The 18,864-nt window shown below is 42.2% G+C and overlaps 1 protein-coding gene across 3 annotated transcripts in view; it reads left to right on the plus strand.

The window, feature by feature from the left end:
- ASH1L (ASH1 like histone lysine methyltransferase) overlaps window positions 1-18,864 on the plus strand; it is a 239,137-nt gene that overhangs the window by 190,376 nt on the left and 29,897 nt on the right. For 2 of the 3 annotated variants that reach the window (XM_030186339.1, XM_030186341.1), the window contains 9 exons: window positions 1,777-1,822; window positions 2,084-2,192; window positions 2,814-3,020; window positions 4,245-4,391; window positions 5,884-5,992; window positions 6,709-6,870; window positions 7,054-7,169; window positions 14,348-14,505; window positions 17,200-17,352. In XM_030186339.1, the coding sequence (XP_030042199.1) occupies window positions 1,777-1,822; window positions 2,084-2,192; window positions 2,814-3,020; window positions 4,245-4,391; window positions 5,884-5,992; window positions 6,709-6,870; window positions 7,054-7,169; window positions 14,348-14,505; window positions 17,200-17,352 (1,207 nt within the window). The remainder of the gene's footprint in view (window positions 1-1,776; window positions 1,823-2,083; window positions 2,193-2,813; window positions 3,021-4,244; window positions 4,392-5,883; window positions 5,993-6,708; window positions 6,871-7,053; window positions 7,170-14,347; window positions 14,506-17,199; window positions 17,353-18,864) is intronic. The other variant, XM_030186340.1, reaches the window with a different exon arrangement.

Here is an 18,864-nt window from a genome sequence, read left to right on the forward strand (position 1 = left end):
TCCAGTCCATTTAACAGTCTAATTTGGTGAGGGCAAGGGATTGAACCAAAGTACGAAAGACAGATTTAGAGAGAAAATGGCTTCAATCTCTTTAGCTTCCAAAGTGAGTGAAAGTCACTCGAGGTCAACTTTGAGACTTGGTTTTCAAGGGTGAGGAAACGATCTATTGTGACTCCCAAGATTTTCTTTGATGACTCAAGGGAATAGGTTTTGTTCTTAATAGTAAAGTTACTAAGATTCATAGGATGGAGAGGGTTAGTTATAATTAGAAACTTAGTTTTATCCATATTAAATTTTAGTTTGAAATTAGAAGCCCATGATTCCATAAGTTTTATCCCTAGACTAATCATGTATGGAACAGTCATTGGGTTTCTTGAGAAGATATGTCTTAGTTCATTTCTTAATTTAAAAGATATGTTACAGTTAGAGGTTATGTTGTGTATTGTTCGAGAATGATTGGTGCATAATTTACTCATAGAATATCCTGAAGAGGTTGTTCTTTAGGTCTTTTCTGAACTGGAGGTAGTTTGTAATGCTTCTTATAACTATGGGAATTGAGTTCCACCATTTTGAGCCCAGGTAGCTAAATCTCGCTGTGTAGGTGGACTTGTATGTTTTTACAGTTGGGCAGGTTAAGTAGTTGGTAACCTCTGGTTCCTGGGTTTGAATTTCTTGGTGCTAGTTTGATCATGTCTAGTATGTAGTCCAGTGACATGCCAAACAGTATTTTGAAGATGATTGTGCTTGTTTTGAAAAATAGTCTGGCCTTGATAGGAGCCAATGTAGCATTATGAGTAGTGCGGTTGCTCTATCATATTTCGACTTTTTGAATATCAGTCTTGCTGCTGTGTTTTGGACAGTCGGCAATAATCTTAGTAGGTTTTCTTTGCAGCCTACATATGCTGCATTATAGTAGTCTAGTTGGGACAATATCAGCGTCTGTTCTACAAGGCGGAATGACTGTCTGGGGAAATAGTCTCTGATTCTTCTCAGTTTCCATAGTGTTTTGAAGCTTCTTGACATGATTGTGGCCACTTGGTCTTCAAGGGTCAGATGTTTGTTGAGAGTGTTTCCTAGTATTTTTATTTGTGTTTTGATTGTTTAAATAAGATTGTTGATCTATTATGAGGGTTTGGTAAGTAGTGGGATTGTGCACGCTAGATAAAACCATGAGTTTGGTTTTGTCTCGGTTCAGTTTGTTTGACATTGGTGGCCCAGTTTTCCATGAGGTTGAGTCCTTTTTTGGCCTTATCCAGTATCTCTGTGATGCTGTTGTTGAAAGGTACGTATAAACCCATTTTTTCCAGATTCTTGCCAAGTGGAGCCGTCAGGACATTGAATAATATTGGTGATATTGGGGGAACCCTGAGGGACCCCGCATTCAGAAATCCAGGAGACTGAAAATTCATTGGACATCTTGGCAAGGTAGGATCTAGTTCTTAGAAAACCGTTGAACCAGGCTGCTACTGCTCCAATTATTCCAATGTTGTTGAGCAGGGTCATTAGTATTGTGTGATCTACTAGGTCAAAGGCACTTGACATCTCAGATTGTCGTAGTAGTATTGACTGGCCTTGGCTTATTATTCTTCTGAATTTTGTGATCAGGGTGGTTATGACTGTTTCAATGCAATAGCATGGTCTGAAGCCTGATTGAGAGCTGTGAAGGACTGAGTAGTACGTTAGGTATTCCATTAATTGTTGTGTTGTAACTTTTAAAGCCTTATTCATATGGAAGTTATGTTAGAGTTTATTAAATAGTCTTCTTTTTTTTTCCAGTTATATAAAAAGCCAGATGTTCCATTGTACAAAAAAATCCGTTCTAGTAAGTATTTACATTTTTCACCTGCAGTTGTTTTTCCCTTTCAGGCTGTTTAATCTATCTCTATCTGTAGAACTAGAATTAATCTAAGTTTCCAAAAACTGCATGCAGTCTTCAGGCAAGCAAATATGATGCTTTTGAACTTAGAAATGTTTTTTGTTGTCATTATCAAAAAGTAACAGTTAATTGTACCCTTACCTACTGCTCCGAGATCTTGTTTGTGTAATGCCCTCTGACACACACTTCGTCGTTGCCTTCCACCAGATGTTTATGTGGATGTGAAACCTCTGTCTGGCTATGAAGCCACTACCTGCAACTGCAAGAAACCCACTAATGGTGATGAGAAGGGGTGTACTGATGACTGCCTGAACCGGTAAGAGACCAACTCTCACTTGTGCTTTCCAGTACTTGTTACCACACACAACCAATTCATTTGTCTCTGAGCCATAGGTGTCTTCCTTAAAAAGGTGGCCTTAGAGGAAAAGTGACTCCGATTTTATTATGTCACAGAAAAAAATGAGTTCCACAAATTTAGGGCTACAATTTCAAAGGCAAAAATCATACACTAAAATGTGAATTCTGTTGGACGTGTAAAATTGAGCAAATTTACTTTCAATTTGAAATATCTAAACCTTGATTGTGCTTCTGCATAATAAAAATAGTTAGACATCTAAATGTCTGATGCAGTATGCAAGAGACAATTTATGTATGTAACGGACTAAAATGAGTGTAATTATGTCTAAATGTATAACCATGAAATTAAATACACAGACTGGCTTTTGGTGCCTAAGGTCAGACTAAGCCTTTACAATGCAACCATTAATGTTTTCCATTTCTTAGCATCTGTGCAACCTTTCAGTGCTCCTATTGGGGCTATTATTAATGGTGAACAAAACTTTGACAGTAGGGAGGGATTCTGAGGATCATTTTGCTGAAGTATAAGCTTCCTGGCCACAGCTTTGTCATCTTGGTCCTGTTTCCGCTCCATTTTCAGGATGATCTTTGCTGAGTGTTCCCCAAACACTTGCCCTTGTGGAGAGCAGTGTCGTAACCAAAGGATTCAGAGGCACGAGTGGGTGCAGTGCCTGGAACGCTTTCGAGCTGAAGGCAAAGGCTGGGGGATTCGCACAAAGGAGTCCTTAAAAGCAGGGCAGTTTATCATTGAGTACTTGGGTGAGGTCGTCAGCGAGCAAGAATTCAGGTATTGAACTGAGGAATGTTTGGTTTGTAACTATGCACCTGGATGCCCTCCTCACAAGTACCCATTTTTGGATAGTTTTGTACTGTGGTGGTTGTACTCCTGGTTAGACTATGATGATCTGGTAACACCATCACCTACCTGTGCCTTGTGCGTTATTTCATTGTGTGCCTCGTGTGAAGGAGAGTTATAATTGAGTTACTGTATCATGAGATCTTTTTCTAGTTCTAGTTTTCTCTCTCCTGCCCCAGTGCATGCTGATGGGGCATTCAGAACAGAAAACAGAATAATCAGATCTCCTATGAAACAATTTGGTTGACATTATCACCACTTGTCTTAAATAAATAATTTGCCTTTTTCTGGAGCTCAGTTGCTTATGGTTGTGCACATCTCACTTATTGGGGACCCTACACAATTGTGGCATGTGGTAACGAGCATACAATGAAAGCTTATTAGAAATGGTTTTGCTGATTAGTATGTTTATATGTTAATGTGAGGAAACTGTTTTAGTTCTAGAAAAGGCTTATGGGCATTTTAAGCAGCCTAGATTTGAAAGGAAGGAAAGGAGTGAAAAGGGTTGGACACAGGACAGAAATCCTGATACTTTTCTAGTCAGGTCATGGCTGTTTGAGGGTGGGAGGGTTATCTGTAAAATACTGGCTTGTTGAAGTCTAACAAAACAGGCCTGTCAGTTGTTGAACAGATTATAAGCTGAAAGTGTTGTCTGTGTCTAAGCAGAATTTCTAGGATTTAAGGGAAAGTCCTTAGTGCGTTTGCCCCAAAGGTGTGAGACATTCAGAGAAAGAGCAGCTTTCAGTTTAGGTCTCTGATTGCTGCTTCTACATAACCAGGGGGCTCATTTTCAAATTACTTATACTTACAAAGTTTCATAGGTTACTGTGGAACATTGTAAATCTAAGTGCTTTGAAAATATGCCTCCAGGTGTTTGTAGTAGCTGATGTCACGATGCCAATGAATGTGTTCTTTCTCCATTTGGTTGTTGGTTCCCAAATGTGGCTCTTTTAGTTGAAACCGACTGTCTTTTTTGAATAATGCTTCACTAGGAGGAGTCATCCCACTTCTGTTTATTCAGATAAATGCATTTTCCTCTATATTAGCGCCTAGCATTGTGGCCATCATAAATATTGAAAGGTGCGCAGAGTATATTCGTCATATACTGCTAAACTTATAAACCTGAATAACTTTTTTCCATCCCACTTGTTGCAGGAATCGAATGATTGAGCAGTACCATAATCACAATGATCATTACTGCCTAAATCTGGATAGTGGCATGGTGATCGACAGCTACCGCATGGGCAATGAAGCCCGCTTCATCAACCACAGCTGCGACCCAAACTGCGAAATGCAGAAATGGTATGATAGAAATGAGATGTGTTCGAGCTATGTCAAGCACTATAAATCAGCAACAAAGCAGTAACCACAAAATAATAAAAAATTCAAGACCATTTTTTCTCCTGGGTTTTAGGTAATGCCAACTTGTACCCATCTTGTGCAGCGGTTGCTGAGAAATTTCTTAATGCCCTGCAGCTTTCTAATCCTCCCATCGCTCACTCACAGTTTGAGGCTACATACTGAATACTTCACAGAGAACTGTAGATTGTTGTTAAGTTGGGAATTATTGTTGTAATAATTAAAACAAAAGTGACTTCTGATGCTTGGCAGTGGCTGGTAAAGTCCTTCCTGCCCCACTCCCTGTCTACATGAGACAGTGCTTTTATGTATACTCTAGATAGTTTATGGTTCACACCAACTCTGTGGATATTAGGTAGTAACATACAACTTGCAGAACAGCAATTCGCTCATTACCTTCCTTGTACCTCCATTTCCATCCCCTCATTTCATGTGACTTCCCATGTTATATAATATAAGGAAGTGTAGCTAAGGCAAGCAAAGAGCTAATGTGCTGCTGTTTTAATGAACCTCCTCATTGAGACAAACAGTTTCCAGTAGATCTGTTCTTGTTTGTTACTTGAGGGCTTATGTTTTATGAACCCTATCTCCTGGCAGTGAGTTTTAATCTCCTTTACAGTGTCTTTGGTATGCCAACTCCTCAGGACCCTAAACAATAATGAATTATCTGCTCGAGCAGTATAACATCCCTGAATGATGACACAAAAAGATATATCTCTTCATATATAGGGTGTAATATCTTCTTAAAGCAGATATGTGCCAAAACTAATCAGACAGTATAACCTCCGCACAACAGCAGCAAACACCAGAAGTCTCCTTTTCTGAAATTTACTTTTATTGAATAAATATAGCCAGTTTACTCCCAGTTAGTAGACATTCAGAAGTTACTGCCCCAAGGCAAGAGACTTCATAGTTCTGAGAGCTGTAACAGAGGGTGAAGGTGGAAATTTGAAGAAAGGGAAGCTTTGTGGCAGGTGAGGGAGAGCTTATAGTTGACTAAAAGTAGTTCAGAGATAGGAATAAGCAGGGGTAAAAAGATGAGTTCAGTGCAGGGGACCAAGAGAACATTTGCTGTCCGAGGCAAGATGGAGAACATCTGTCTCATAGAGACAGAGGGGTCAAGAAAAGACATACAGAAGCTCAGGGAGGGAAGGTAAAGATGCCAATAAGAATAAGGTAGCAGAGGTGGTCCTGGAGGGCAGTCCTCGATTGAAGAGAAAGGCCATATATAGAGTGAATCTCTTCATTAAGGCAGTTAATAAATCCCAATAAATAAATATCCTCTGTCTCCTGCTTGCCGTGCCCTTCCTTCTGAAAGAGTAGAACATAGTTTACAAGAGCAATTGGTGGTATGAACACAGATTCAGGTCTGCTGTTCTGTGGGTTCTATGAAGTGTCCTGTCGCATCATGAGGTGAATTAAATCTTCTCTGCAGGTCTGTTAATGGAGTCTATCGGATTGGATTGTATGCACTGAAGGACATGCCTGCTGGCACTGAGCTGACTTATGACTACAACTTCCATGCCTTTAACATGGAGAAACAGGTGAGAAGAGGAGAGTGCAGACTAATAGTGAAAGCAGAGGAGAGGAGACAAGAGATGAGCTGGGAAAAACTTTGACGGAGGTTGAAGTATAGTAGTGTCAAACTAAAATGGGCATACCAAAAAGTTTTGTTAAGGTTTGAGAGCCCATGGCCTCACAGAAATTCCCTCAATACAGGCACCTTAAACATGTTTTAAATTTACATTGGTTTGTTACAATGGGGTAAATTTTCAAAAGCGTTGGCCTCATATGTGTAAAATCAGGAGTTAGAAATAACGATATGCACACACACTGGAATTTCAGGAGCCTAAATTGTGCACATTCTACATGCATACTTAGTCACATGGCACTTTGTGCACATGTCCTATATTTGGAAAATCCAGTTGGTTTTCTGTTCATACTTGAAATTCTGAGGAGCTGCAGTAAGGCTCATCGCTGAAAACTGAAGCCCATTTGACTTGTGGAGACTAGCTTCTCTGCAGGGTGTAGTGCCTTGTAAACCAAGGTGGAGCTATAAACAGATGTCACTTTACATTCCAATAAAAGCAACAATGTGGATGGAATGTGCGTCTGAAGATCAGAAGGCCATGTGTGGTCACCACTTCTGCAGGGCTTTCGGTGACCCTTATCATGAACATCCGGAAAGAAACTGCCTTGGTTTTTAAGAATCTTATCATCTTCCCAGAAACAGCCTGTCACATCTTTCCTTTCTTCTTAGCAACTCTGCAAATGCGGTTTTGACAAGTGTAGGGGAATCATTGGTGGTAAGAGTCAGCGAGTGAACGGGCTACAGAGCAAAAGCAACCAACTGCTGGGTACACATAGAAGGCCTGGACGCTCAAAAGAGAAGAGGAAGTGTAAACACAAGCTGAAGAAGAGGGTGAGTAGTGGAAGTGATAAGTCCAAGAGCAACATAGTCTTCTGCAGTAACTGAGAGACTGAAGGATCTACCTCCATGCCCAGAGCATGTGCCATGATAGAAGAACATGTTAACAAAATAAAGCCAGGATTGCATGCTGTATTTGACCTGCTAGTAAAGATTGCCTTTCTTTTCTCTTACCAGTATGATCCATCTATTTTGCAGAGGGGCCACACACCAGAAGAGCCCAGTGAGAGTGTGAATACACCAACCAGACTTGCCCCACAACTGCATATGAAGCCAATGTCCAACAGGGAGAGGTAAGCTGACAGAACTCTGCTAATTCCTGATTTTCACAAGATTAATTGGTTTACTGTTGAAAGAAAAGTAATATTTCCTCCACTCAGAGGATGCCACAACTTTGTGGGTTCTAGAAACAAAGGGTCTGTTATTGGTTAGCTATTTTGTTAAGAAGTAAATGACAGCTGTTTGACAAACTGGCAATAGGGTGAAAGAGTAAAGAGATTGGGAATAGTGAAATTAGGGACTGTGGGTTTGAACGTGTATGTTCAATCTGCTCTCTGGAGAAGGACAGGCAAGGGTAAGGGAGTCTTTATAAAAAATGGAGGGTGTTAGTTCAGCCTCTGGATCTCTATTTGGTATAACCTCAGGGTGGGTGGGAAGGGGGATTATGAGAGGGTTGGATAATTACTAATTTCTGGTTTCCTTTAAGAAAAAACAAAAACTTAACTGTTTTATGGTGCAACATGTTATGTCGAATCAAATATGTTTACTTGTTCCTTGTTGCTGCACTTCAATTGACTAACACTTATTGAAACATAGAAGGGGTTTGTGGATTTTATATACGGCTTTTCTGTGATATGATCAAAGTGGTTTACATTTATTATATGTGTATGCAGGTGCTTTTTATACCTGGGGCAGTGGAGGATTAAGTGACTTTCTCAGGATAAGGAGCCACAGGGAATCAGTCCCAGTTCCACAGGTTCTCAACCCACTGCACGTAACATTAGGCTACATCTCCATTCCCTCTCCTTTTCTGGAGAGCAGTGACCTAGCAGCGGGTGGGCACAGGCCCACCGACTTTGGTCTCAGACCCACCCAGCAGTGGGCATAGCAGTGATGTGCCCAGCCACCATCTCTCCACTAACAGCAAGCAGCAACACATTCCCCCTGCTTGCTGCTGCCGGAGAAAATAGTGGAAACCATTATAAAAAATAATATTACGGAACACAGACAAACATTAATGGGTTCAGCCAAGGGAATCTTTCCTCGCCAATTTGCTTCATTTCTTTGAAGGCATAAATATGCATGTGGACAAAGGTGAGCCCTAGATTTTCAGAAAGCTTTTGACAAAGTTCCTAATGAGAGATACTTGAGAAAATTAGAGTCATGGGATAGGAGGCAATGTCCTTCTGTGGATTAGGAATTGGTTATTGGACAGAAAACGTTAGGGTTAAATGACCATTTTTCTCGAGGGTGAGTAGTGAAATGCTGCATATCTATAAATTATCTGGAAAATGGAACGACAAATGAGGTGATTAAATTTGCTGATGAGACAAAACTATTCCATGTTGTCAAAACATATGCAGATTGTGAAAAATTACAGGAAGACCTTAGGAAGCTGGAAGACTAGGCATCCAAATGGCAGATGAAAATTAATGTAGACAAATGCAAAGTGATGCACATTGGGAAGAATAATCTGAATCATAGTTACCTGATTCTAGGGTCCACCTTAGGAATCAGCACTCAAGAAAAAGGTCCTAGGTGTCATGGTAGACAGTACGCTAAAATCTTCTGCCCAGTGTGTGGCAGCTTCCAAAAAAAGCAAACAGGATGCTAGGAATTATTAGGAAAAGGATGCAAAATAAAACCAAGAATATTATTATGCCTCTGTGTTGCTCCATGGTGCTACTTCGCCTTGACTATTGCATTCAGTTTTGGTCGCCGTATCTCAAAATAGATTTAACAGAATTAGAAAAGGTTCAAAGTAGAGCAACCAAAATGATAAACGGGATGGAACTCCTCTCATATAAGGAAAGGCTAAAGAGGTCAGGCTCTTCAACTTGGAAAAGAGAAGGCTGAGTGGGGGATATAATTGAGGTCTATAAAATCCTATGTGGTGTAGAACAGGTAGAAGTGAATCAATTTTTCACTCTTTCAGAAAGTACAAAGACCAGGCAACAGTCAATGAAATTACATGGAAATATTTTTAGACGAAATAGGAGGAAATATTTTTTCACTCAAAGAATAGTTAAGCTCTGGAACTCACTGCCAGAGGACATGGTAACAGCAGTTGGCGTATCTGGGTTTAAAAAAGGTTTGGACAAGTTTCTGGAGTCAAAGTCCATAGTCTGTTATTGAGATGGACATGAGAGAAGCCACTCTTGCCCCAGGATTGGTAGCATGGAATGTTGCTACTAATTGGCTTTCTGCCAGGTACTTGTGACCTGGATTAAGCACTGCTGGAAGCAGGATACTGGGCTAGATGGACCATTGGTCTGACCCAGTATGGCTGTCCTTATGTTCTGAGCCTTCCCTCTGAACAACCTTCCTGTTCGCAGAACCAGGAAATTGCATCAGATAGAAGGCTCAGAGCTGGGGCGAGCTAGGGGAATGAGTTGCTGCTGGTGAAGACCTAAAGGATTTACTGTGGGGGAGGGGTTGGATGAGGGGCCGGGTTGATGTGCCCACTCACTTTGGGCTCAGGCCCGCCCAAAATTGGGAGGGTTATGGGCACTCTGAGGGGGGAGAAATGGTTAGGCAGCTTTCCCGCTGATGAAAGAGAGGGTAGGAGAGGAGTGTATTTTCTATAATACATGGGAAATTCCAAGTTCAGCTCAACCCTATTATAATGTGGTGCTTAGGGTCATTGGAATCATATTGCGGTATAAGTGGATCGCGTTAGAAATTTCAACCCAATTTTCTGCATTCTGCTATCAATTTCGCGTGCGCATGATAACATGAGACGGTGTGCTTGGCTCCGAGTGGATGGATCTTCGGCCTTGTGATGTCACGCCATCTCCTTTTAAATCAAGAACCATGCTTCCATCACATTTATAACGGATTCGCGTTGTAATGGATTGTGTAATAACGGGGTTAAGCTATATTTTTGTGATTGACATTTATGTATAGCTGCTGCTGGATGGTAGGTTTAGTACATATTCATCAGAATGTATTAAATTTGAAAAGGAAGGTGCCTTTTCTGAGAAAAAGGATGTTACCAGTAGTGTGCTGGAAGGTTCAGTTCTTGGGCCGGTTCTTTTTAACATTTTTGTAAGCGATGTCTGGTAAGGTTTGCCGCTTTGTGGATGATTGCAAAATCTGCAATAGGGTAGACACCTCTGATGGTGTGGGTAACATGAGAAAGGACAGCAAAGCTAGAGGAATGGTCCGGAGTTCGGCAGCTTAAATTTAATACAAAAAAATGCAGGGTCATATATTTGGGCTGCAAGAACCCGAGGGAACAGTACAGTTTAGGGGTGAAGAACTCTTGTGCATGAAAGAGGAGCAGGTCGTGGGAATGATCTTGGGCAAGTCACTTAACCCTCCATTGCCTCAGGTACAAACTTAGATTGTGAGCCCTCCTGAGACAGAGAAATATCCAGTGTACCTGAATGTAACTCACCTTGAGCTACTACTGAAAAAGGTGTGAGCAAAATCTAAATAAATAAAATCGTATATGATGATCTTAAGGTTGCCAAACAGGTAGAAAACACGATGGCTAAAAGGATGCTTGGGTGCATAGGGAGAGGAATGGCCAGTAGGAAAAAGGAGGTGATGATGCACCTGTACAAGACTCTGGTGAGACCTCATTTAGAATATTGTTGTCACGAACCACCTATAGCCCACCTTGGGGGTTAACCCTGCAGCCACCTAAAGGGTCTGTCCCAGCATTGCTCAGGTCCGTTACCACCTGCGTACTTGCTCTACACTGGCATACCGTTCCACCCGCCTGCTGGGTCCCACTTGCCTCTTCGGCGTGTTTCCCCACCCACAGGTTATTTCCATGTGGTTTTAAGGACACTGGGGCCACAATTCCAGGAGTCCCATAGTTCCCAGAAAGCACCCACAGACACACAAACCACCAGGATTCTTAGTCAATCCGGGTGAAAATATAACAACAATAACAGTTATCAATATTAACTACTACTACTACTTATCATTTCTATAGCGCTACTAGACGTACGCAGTGCTGTACACTTGAACATGAAGAGACAGTCCCTGCTCGACAGAGCTTACAATCTAATTAGGACAGACAAACAGGACAAACAAGAGATAAGGGAATATTAAGGTGAGGATGATAAAATAAGAGTTCTGAACAATTGAATAAGGGTTAGGAGTTAAAAGCAGCATCAAAAAAGTGGGCTTTTAGCTTAGATTTGAAGACGGCCAGAGATGGAGCTTGACGTACCGGCTCAGGAAGTCTATTCCAGGCATATGGTGCAGCAAGATAAAAGGAACGGAGTCTGGAGTTAGCAGTGGAGGAGAAGGGTGCAGATAAGAGAGATTTACCCAGTGAACGGAGTTCCCGGGGAGGAATGTAGGGAGAGATGAGAGTGGAGAGGTACTGAGGAGCTGCAGAGTGAATGCACTTATAGGTCAATAAGCGGAGTTTGAACTGTATGCGGAAACGGATAGAAAGCCAGTGAAGTGACTTGAGGAGAGGGCTAATATGAGCATAACGACCCTGGCGGAATATTAGTCGTGCAGCAGAATTTTGAACAGATTGAAGAGGAGAGAGATGGCTAAGTGGGAGACCTGTGAGAAACAAGTTGCAATAGTCTAAGCGAGAGGTGATAAGAGCGTGGATGAGGGTTCTGGTAGTGTGCTCAGAAAGGAAAGGGCAAATTTTGCAGATATTATAGAGAAAGAAATGACAGATTTTAGCAGTCTGTTGAATATGTGCAGAGAAGGAGAGGGAGGAGTCGAAGATGACCCCAAGGTTACGAGCTGATGAGACAGGAAAGATGAGAGTGTTATCCACAGAAATAGAGAATGGGGGAGGAGGAGAGGTTGATTTAGGGGGAAAGATAAGAAGCTCAATCTTGGTCATGTTTAGTTTCAGATGGCGCTGAGACATCCAGGCAGCAATGTCAGACAGGCAGGCTGATACTTTGGCCTGGGTTTCAGCTGAGATTTCTGGTGTGGAGCGGTAGATCTGGTAGTCATCAGCGTAAAGATGATAACCATGGGATGAGATCAGAGTACCAAGGGAAGAAGTATAGATGGAGAAGAGAAGAGGTCCCAGGACAGATCCCTGAGGTACACCAACTGACAGTGGGATAGAAGTAGAAGAGGATCCACTAGAGTATACACTAAAGGTATGCTGGAAGAGATAGGAATAAAACCAGGAAAGAACAGAGCCCTGAAATCCAAGTGAGGACAGCGTATCAAGGAGTAGGCTGTGATCAACAGTGTCAAAAGCAGCAGATAGATCGAGAAGGATGAGGATAGAATAGAGACCTTTGGATCTGGCTAGGAAGAGATCATTAAAACTAATGAAACATTTGTTTATTACCTGAGTAGTACCTGGGGAGTTTAGGAAATATAGCTGCTCACAGGTTATAAAATGTAACTGCTCACAGGGCCTCAGTGAAGAGATCTTTCTCTCTCTTCTCCCTATCTGAGACTAAAGATTTCCTCATTTCTATAACAGCTTTACAAAAAAATGACAGTCACCATCTGCTGACCAAACAAGTACATAAGTATTTCCATACTGAGACAGACTGAAGGTCCATCAATCCCAGCATCCTGTTTCCAACAGTGCCCAATCCATCTCTCCAGCAACACATTAGTTTCAGGGTGATATGGTGTAGTATGGACAGATTTCACTTCACAGTGTGTCCACAGATTCTGGATCAGCTCAGACATAAACTGTGTCCCTTGATCTGAGCGTATTTCTCGTGAATATCCTACCCAGGAAAATATTTATAGCAGGGAAGTGGCAATTTTCTCTGCTTCTATGGTGGATAAGGCTACCGCTTCAGGATATCCGGTAGCAAAGTCCACCACTGTCAATATATACCTTTTCCCAATCCAACTAGGGACAGCTAGAGGCCCCACTATATCCAAAGCTATCCCATCAAATGGCTCACTGATAATGGGCAAAGGTCTCAGGGGGGAGCTTGGGGTTGATCCTGGGTCTTTATCATCCCTTGGCATACATCATAGGTTCGACGATAGTCAGCTCCGGCTTGAGATACTCCCGGCCAATAGAAGCCCTGTGTCAATTCAGTGCATGTCAACCCTTGATGTCCTGCCATTGGAATTTCATGTGCAATCTGTAGGAGGAGTTCTTTGTATGTCTTGTGCACTATAAGTTGTTTGTCTGCTGTCCAGGGCCTGTTAGGATCAATGGGATCAGTCTCTCTATACAACAAACCCCCTTTCCATAGGATACAATCTTTACAAGTCTCATTGGTTGGCTGACCTGCCCTCTGCCTTAGGGCTTCCAGGTCAGAGTCAGAGTGTTGTTCCTGAAAAGCACGTCTCTGTCCTATATCCGTATCTATATCTGGAAGGGTCTCTGCTGGTGACTCTGACAAATCAGGGTCAACAGTCTGAGAAATAGGTATGTCAGTTAAGTTAGGCTGTCCCATACTCACAGTCCTAGTCAACTCTGGAACTGGCTCAGGTGGAAGCACTGAGGTGCCTCCTCTAATCACCTGGTCAGCTGATCCCACCTGGACAAGATCTTGAACTGAAGAAGTGATCTCTGCTGCTTCTGTCTGTTGAGCCGCCCGTGCCTGACTACGGGTCACCATAGCGGAAATGCTGACTCCACTAGGGTAATGTTCATTAGGCCCATGTCAGTCTCACACAGCATTGGTACCGGCATGTTTTTCATTATTTCTACCTCTCTGTATCCAGGCTTGGTACCCCAATCCATGAATATTCAAGCAATGGGTACAGTCTCTTTGGATCCATTGGCTAACACTGCCTCCGCAGTGCACCCTGGAAGAATAGCATCTTCTGGCACTAGCTGTGGTCATAATAATGTCATGCTAGAGCCGGTGTCCACAAGCCCAGCCACCTGGGTTTGATTTACAGTCACTGGGGTGCTGTAGTGTTGTGGAAACTCAACTGCCTCCTTGCTTGATGAATGACCAGTAACCCTTTGTGCTGTAGCAACCGCGTGGTCCTGGAACAAGGGGGCATAGGATGAAGGTGAAAGTGGACAGACTTAGATGCAACCTGAGGAAATACTTCTTCAGAAAGGGTGGTGAATTTGTGGAATAGCCTCCCCGGTGGAAGTGGTGGAGATGAAAACAGTATCTGATTTCAAGAGAGCTTAGGACAAGTATGTAGGACCTTTAAGGGAGTGATAGGGAGAGTAGATGGCATGGATGGGCCATATGGTCTTTATCTACCTACATTTTTCTCTGTTTCTGGTGCAGCTACTACATACGTTGATCTGCTGATAGAAGAATGTTTCTGAATTTAGCAGTGTAATAATACTTTGTGTTTATTTGCTTAGGAATTTTGTTCTGAAGCATCATATGTTTCTGGTAAGAAACTGGGACAAGATAAGACAGAAGCAAGAAGAAGTGAAACATGCCTCTGACAACATTCACTCTGTGTCACTTTACAACCGATGGAACGGGATATGTCGGGATGATGGCAACATCAAATCTGGTAAAAGCTTTTGAGGTGGAATTATACTTGTGGATGCTTCATAGGATACAACAGCACACAAGAGTCATTCTGCTAGTACTCATATTAAAGTACCTGATGGTTAACCATGTTAGTCTGGTGCAGCAAAAATGACAGAGGCACATGGCACCTTGTAAACTTATTGAGGCATCTGACAAAGTGGACTGTGGCCCTCGAAACCTCAGATGCCTCAATAAATTGGTAGTATACTGGAGGAGATTAAAGGAAACAACTGAAGCACTAGTGAGAAATGCTGTTGATGTTTTAAATATAGTATAAATCAGTTTCTCTGAGGACGAGGAGGGTGAATTGACCACATATGGGTGATGTTATATCTGTCACCATGTGCATTCCCCATGGGCCTCAGCATAATCACATCCTTTCCTACACACTATTACTGTACAATAAAACCCCTCTTACAAACACCCACTATTTCTCATACGCATCAACAGAAAGACATTCCCCACAACACCACTCATCTACCCCTTACCCCCAAGTGAAACACTCAAACACACATACCATCTAGCCCCCTTCTAAAAGAAAAAACAAACAAAACCCTTCCATGCATTTGTCTTCCATTCCTCACTTCCTTTCCTGTACAAACATAAACCAGATTCATCACATGCATTCTTACATGCCCCATAAATATCTAGAGGAGGAGGAGAGTTTTGACAAAATCCTAAGACACCTTCGACCAACTACCTGCTCCCTTGATCCCTGACCATCAAAGATAGTGCAGCAGGCAAGTATGTGCCTCATAGAAGGCGCCACAAAAATTGTGAACACCTCTTTTTCTAACGGGCAGCTACCAACAGCATTAAAAAGGGCAGTGGTCCGCCCTCTGCTGAAGAAAAACAAACTTGAAAATTACAGGCCAGTGTCCAAATCCCGTTTCTAGGAAAACTCATAGAACAAACAGTCTTAATGACTGGTTAGAAAAGAGAAACTGGCTAGATCCATGTCAATCTGAATTCAGACCTGGTTATGGTACAGAAACGGCCCTTGTATCCCTACTAGATGATCTTCACGGAAACCTAGACAAGGGATTTGCCTCAATGTTAGTACTGCTTGATTTCTCTGCAGCATTTGACACCATGGATCATGATATCATGCTAGCCCGACTGACAGAAACAGGTATCAATAGAACGGTACTTGCTTGGTTCAGACAGGCAACAATCCATAATGTTTGGCAGCAACTCATCACCATCATGGACACTGACCTGCGGGGTACCACAAGGATCGATACTGTCACCTATTCTGTTCAATATCTACCTCAAGCCACTAGCTGAGCTGATTCAGTCAATGGACACTCAGTTCTACATCTATGCGGATGATGTGCAGCTACTCATACCCATTGAACCTGACTTACCTACAGCCTTGAATAAACTGAGCACTTGTCAAACATCAATTCAAGAATGGGCTAATCACAAGAAACTTTGCCTGAGCTTCTCTGGGTCCGTAACACAAGTGGATACATACCTGACATCAAAATCCCTTTTGGGAAGTATGAACTCCCCCTCAAATCATCCCCTTGGAATACAGTTAGATTCAACACTTACACTGTTTCCCCAAATCCAAACAACGTTCAAGAGCTGCTTCTACTATTTGCGACAGCTAGGCTGCCTTTCTCCTTACATCGAGAAGGTAAATCTTATCCCAATTGTACATGCCATGATAACATCAAGAATGGATTACTGTAATGCACTATACAATGGTCTGACTACAAAGGGCCTGCACCAGCTCCAGTTGATTCAGAATGCATCAGCAAGACTCATAGATTGTTGCAAGCAATGTGACCATATCACACCATTTTTGCAAAACCTTCATTGACTACCAGTACAGTACAGGGCTAAATTTAAAACTATGTCTGATCTTCAAGTCCCTGAAAATTAGGATGATCCTCCACACACCGCCAAGGACACTAAGGTCCTCCCGAGGACTTTCACTAACCACACCCTCTCCAAAAGACATTACACGATGTGATACCTGCAAGCGAGCCTTCTCCAGAGTAGCCCCCACACTCTGGAATGCACTGCCTGAAAAGCTACGCTTAACACAAGATTATCTCTACTTCAGGAAGCAGATGAAAGCTTGGCTCTTCAACCAGGCCTTTACTGGAAGAAGTAACTAACTTGTTAGTCTCTCTCACACACACAGGGAGTGACTCGGGCTGCATATACTGCTGCTGGACATGTTTATCCACTCCTACCCTAGCTGAGATAATATTTAACCATTTCTCTGACCTCATGTGCAACTTTCTTTAAATTAATCACCTTACTTTCTAACTTTTCCTACTTTCTTACCCTTCTATATGTTACATCTTTGCTTTACCCTTCGCTGTCAATTATAATGTTCTATTATGTATTGTGTTGACATTGTAAAGAGTATACCATGCCATACTTTGTAGTGTTTTTGAATATATTTACTGCTGTAATTGTTGCTCGTGTTTGATCTATTCTTACTGTACACCACCTTGAGTGAATTCCTTCAAAAAGGCGGTAAATAAATCCTAATAAATAAATAAATATATTTATCTCCTACCTACAACCCCGCACACCACCTCCTGAAATAAAAATTTATTGTATGGCTCCCCATCATGCTTTCAAGTTGAGAGAGAAATCAGTATACGCTGTTCATAAACTAAAACAATTTGGTTTTCTCCACTCTTTCTTCTAGATGTTTTCATGACACAGTTTTCAGCCCTGCAGACCTCTCGGTCAGTGCGGACACGGCGTTTAGCAGCTGCAGAGGAAAACATTGAGGTAGCTCGAGCTGCCCGCCTTGCACAAATCTTCAATGAGATCTGCCACAGCATCATCTGCTACAAAAGTAAGGCAGATCCTATACTGAGAGAATGAGGGAAGAGTGTTTGGCCATGATACCAACCAAAGGAGTCTCATGTGTTGGGAAGCCCAGTACATCTAGAGATATCGTCACTAATATCTTTTCCATTCCTCCCTCTCCAAATATTTTCTTTTGCCGACATCTCTTTACTTTTACAGTCACTGTCAGAAATGCACACAAATGCATAATAAATGCCAGGGATAATGCTGTTAAGAAATTGCTCCTTTTTGCAGATTTTGTACCTCTGTTCAGTTTTCATTGCTATTTTTATTTATAACGTGCTATTCATATTCTTTCTAAGGCAATAAGGTCTCGCGTAGTGCAATTAGAGCAAAAACAGGAGTTAAAACAGTTGTTGGCATTTTTTAATACCTTTTTTGAATTCTTGATTTCCTGGAAAACATGGTTATAAACAACTTTGCAGTAAAGATCTCCATTGCAAACCACACTTCATTCAACCAGTCACACACTAGGCTCAAGCATAACGCCATCAATTTATTGATTAACTCATCTTCCCTATCATCTCCAACTCCCTCTGGACAGGAATAATGGTAAAGATATTTGGATCCTTTGGTATCTCAACCAAGTTCCTAGAAAGCTCATACCATTGAGTGTCCATTCCACTGAGCACCCATAAAGTATATAGAAAAGCATCCCTGCAGCCTGCCAGGCAGTCTCACTCATGGCCCTAATACACACTGGCACACTGTATCCCACTAATAATGTCTTGCACTGCTGATCAATGATATTGCCTAAGAAAGAGTACATCCAGATCCTTTCGTGCCATTTCCTGGTACATTTCCTCTCTTATATCCTCCTCCAGCTCTCGCTTCCATTTTTCTCAAATCTAGTCCATTGGTGCATGGAGACCCACTCAGAGCATCCTGTTAATACTACCAGTCGTCCCTCTAGATCCTTTCTGTGAAAATACCAGTTTCTGTAAGCTGATAGTTTTCATTCCCAAAGCAATTCCTAACCACCTCCATCACAAAAGCTTTCAGCTACAAGTAACTAAATAGAAGGAGCTTGTCCAACCCAAACCTTTTGCAGAACACCATCGGTTTACAGAGTAAAAAACCATCTGCGGAACCCCCACTGGCCATAATCTCAGTATCTTTGGGCACGCTAAAATAGGAGTCAGAGGGGGTATGCTCCTCAGTTGTCCTTTGAGCCACCCTTCAAATCGCTTAGATCTTGCAGTTTTTGACCCCACCTACTCCTTTATTACTCCCACTCCATCTAGTTCTGGTCAGGAGATACAGCATGCCACTGGGAGAGAATCTCAGACAGGGCCACCAAATCTCTCTATATAAAAGGCAATACCAACGTTCTATGAAGCCTCCAGCCGGAAGTGTGAAGGGGGAGAGATATCCGGTTTCCCCATGAGTGTCTGCCCCGCCTTCTCTGTAACACAAACAGTCAGTGAAGGAAAACAGCAGAGCACGAAATCAAATCGCTGCCTCTGTAACAGTGAAGGACTCAGAGGGGGGAGGGAAG

Source organism: Microcaecilia unicolor, chromosome 14, assembly GCF_901765095.1.
Source record: "Microcaecilia unicolor chromosome 14, aMicUni1.1, whole genome shotgun sequence".
Lineage (NCBI taxonomy): Eukaryota > Metazoa > Chordata > Amphibia > Gymnophiona > Siphonopidae > Microcaecilia > Microcaecilia unicolor.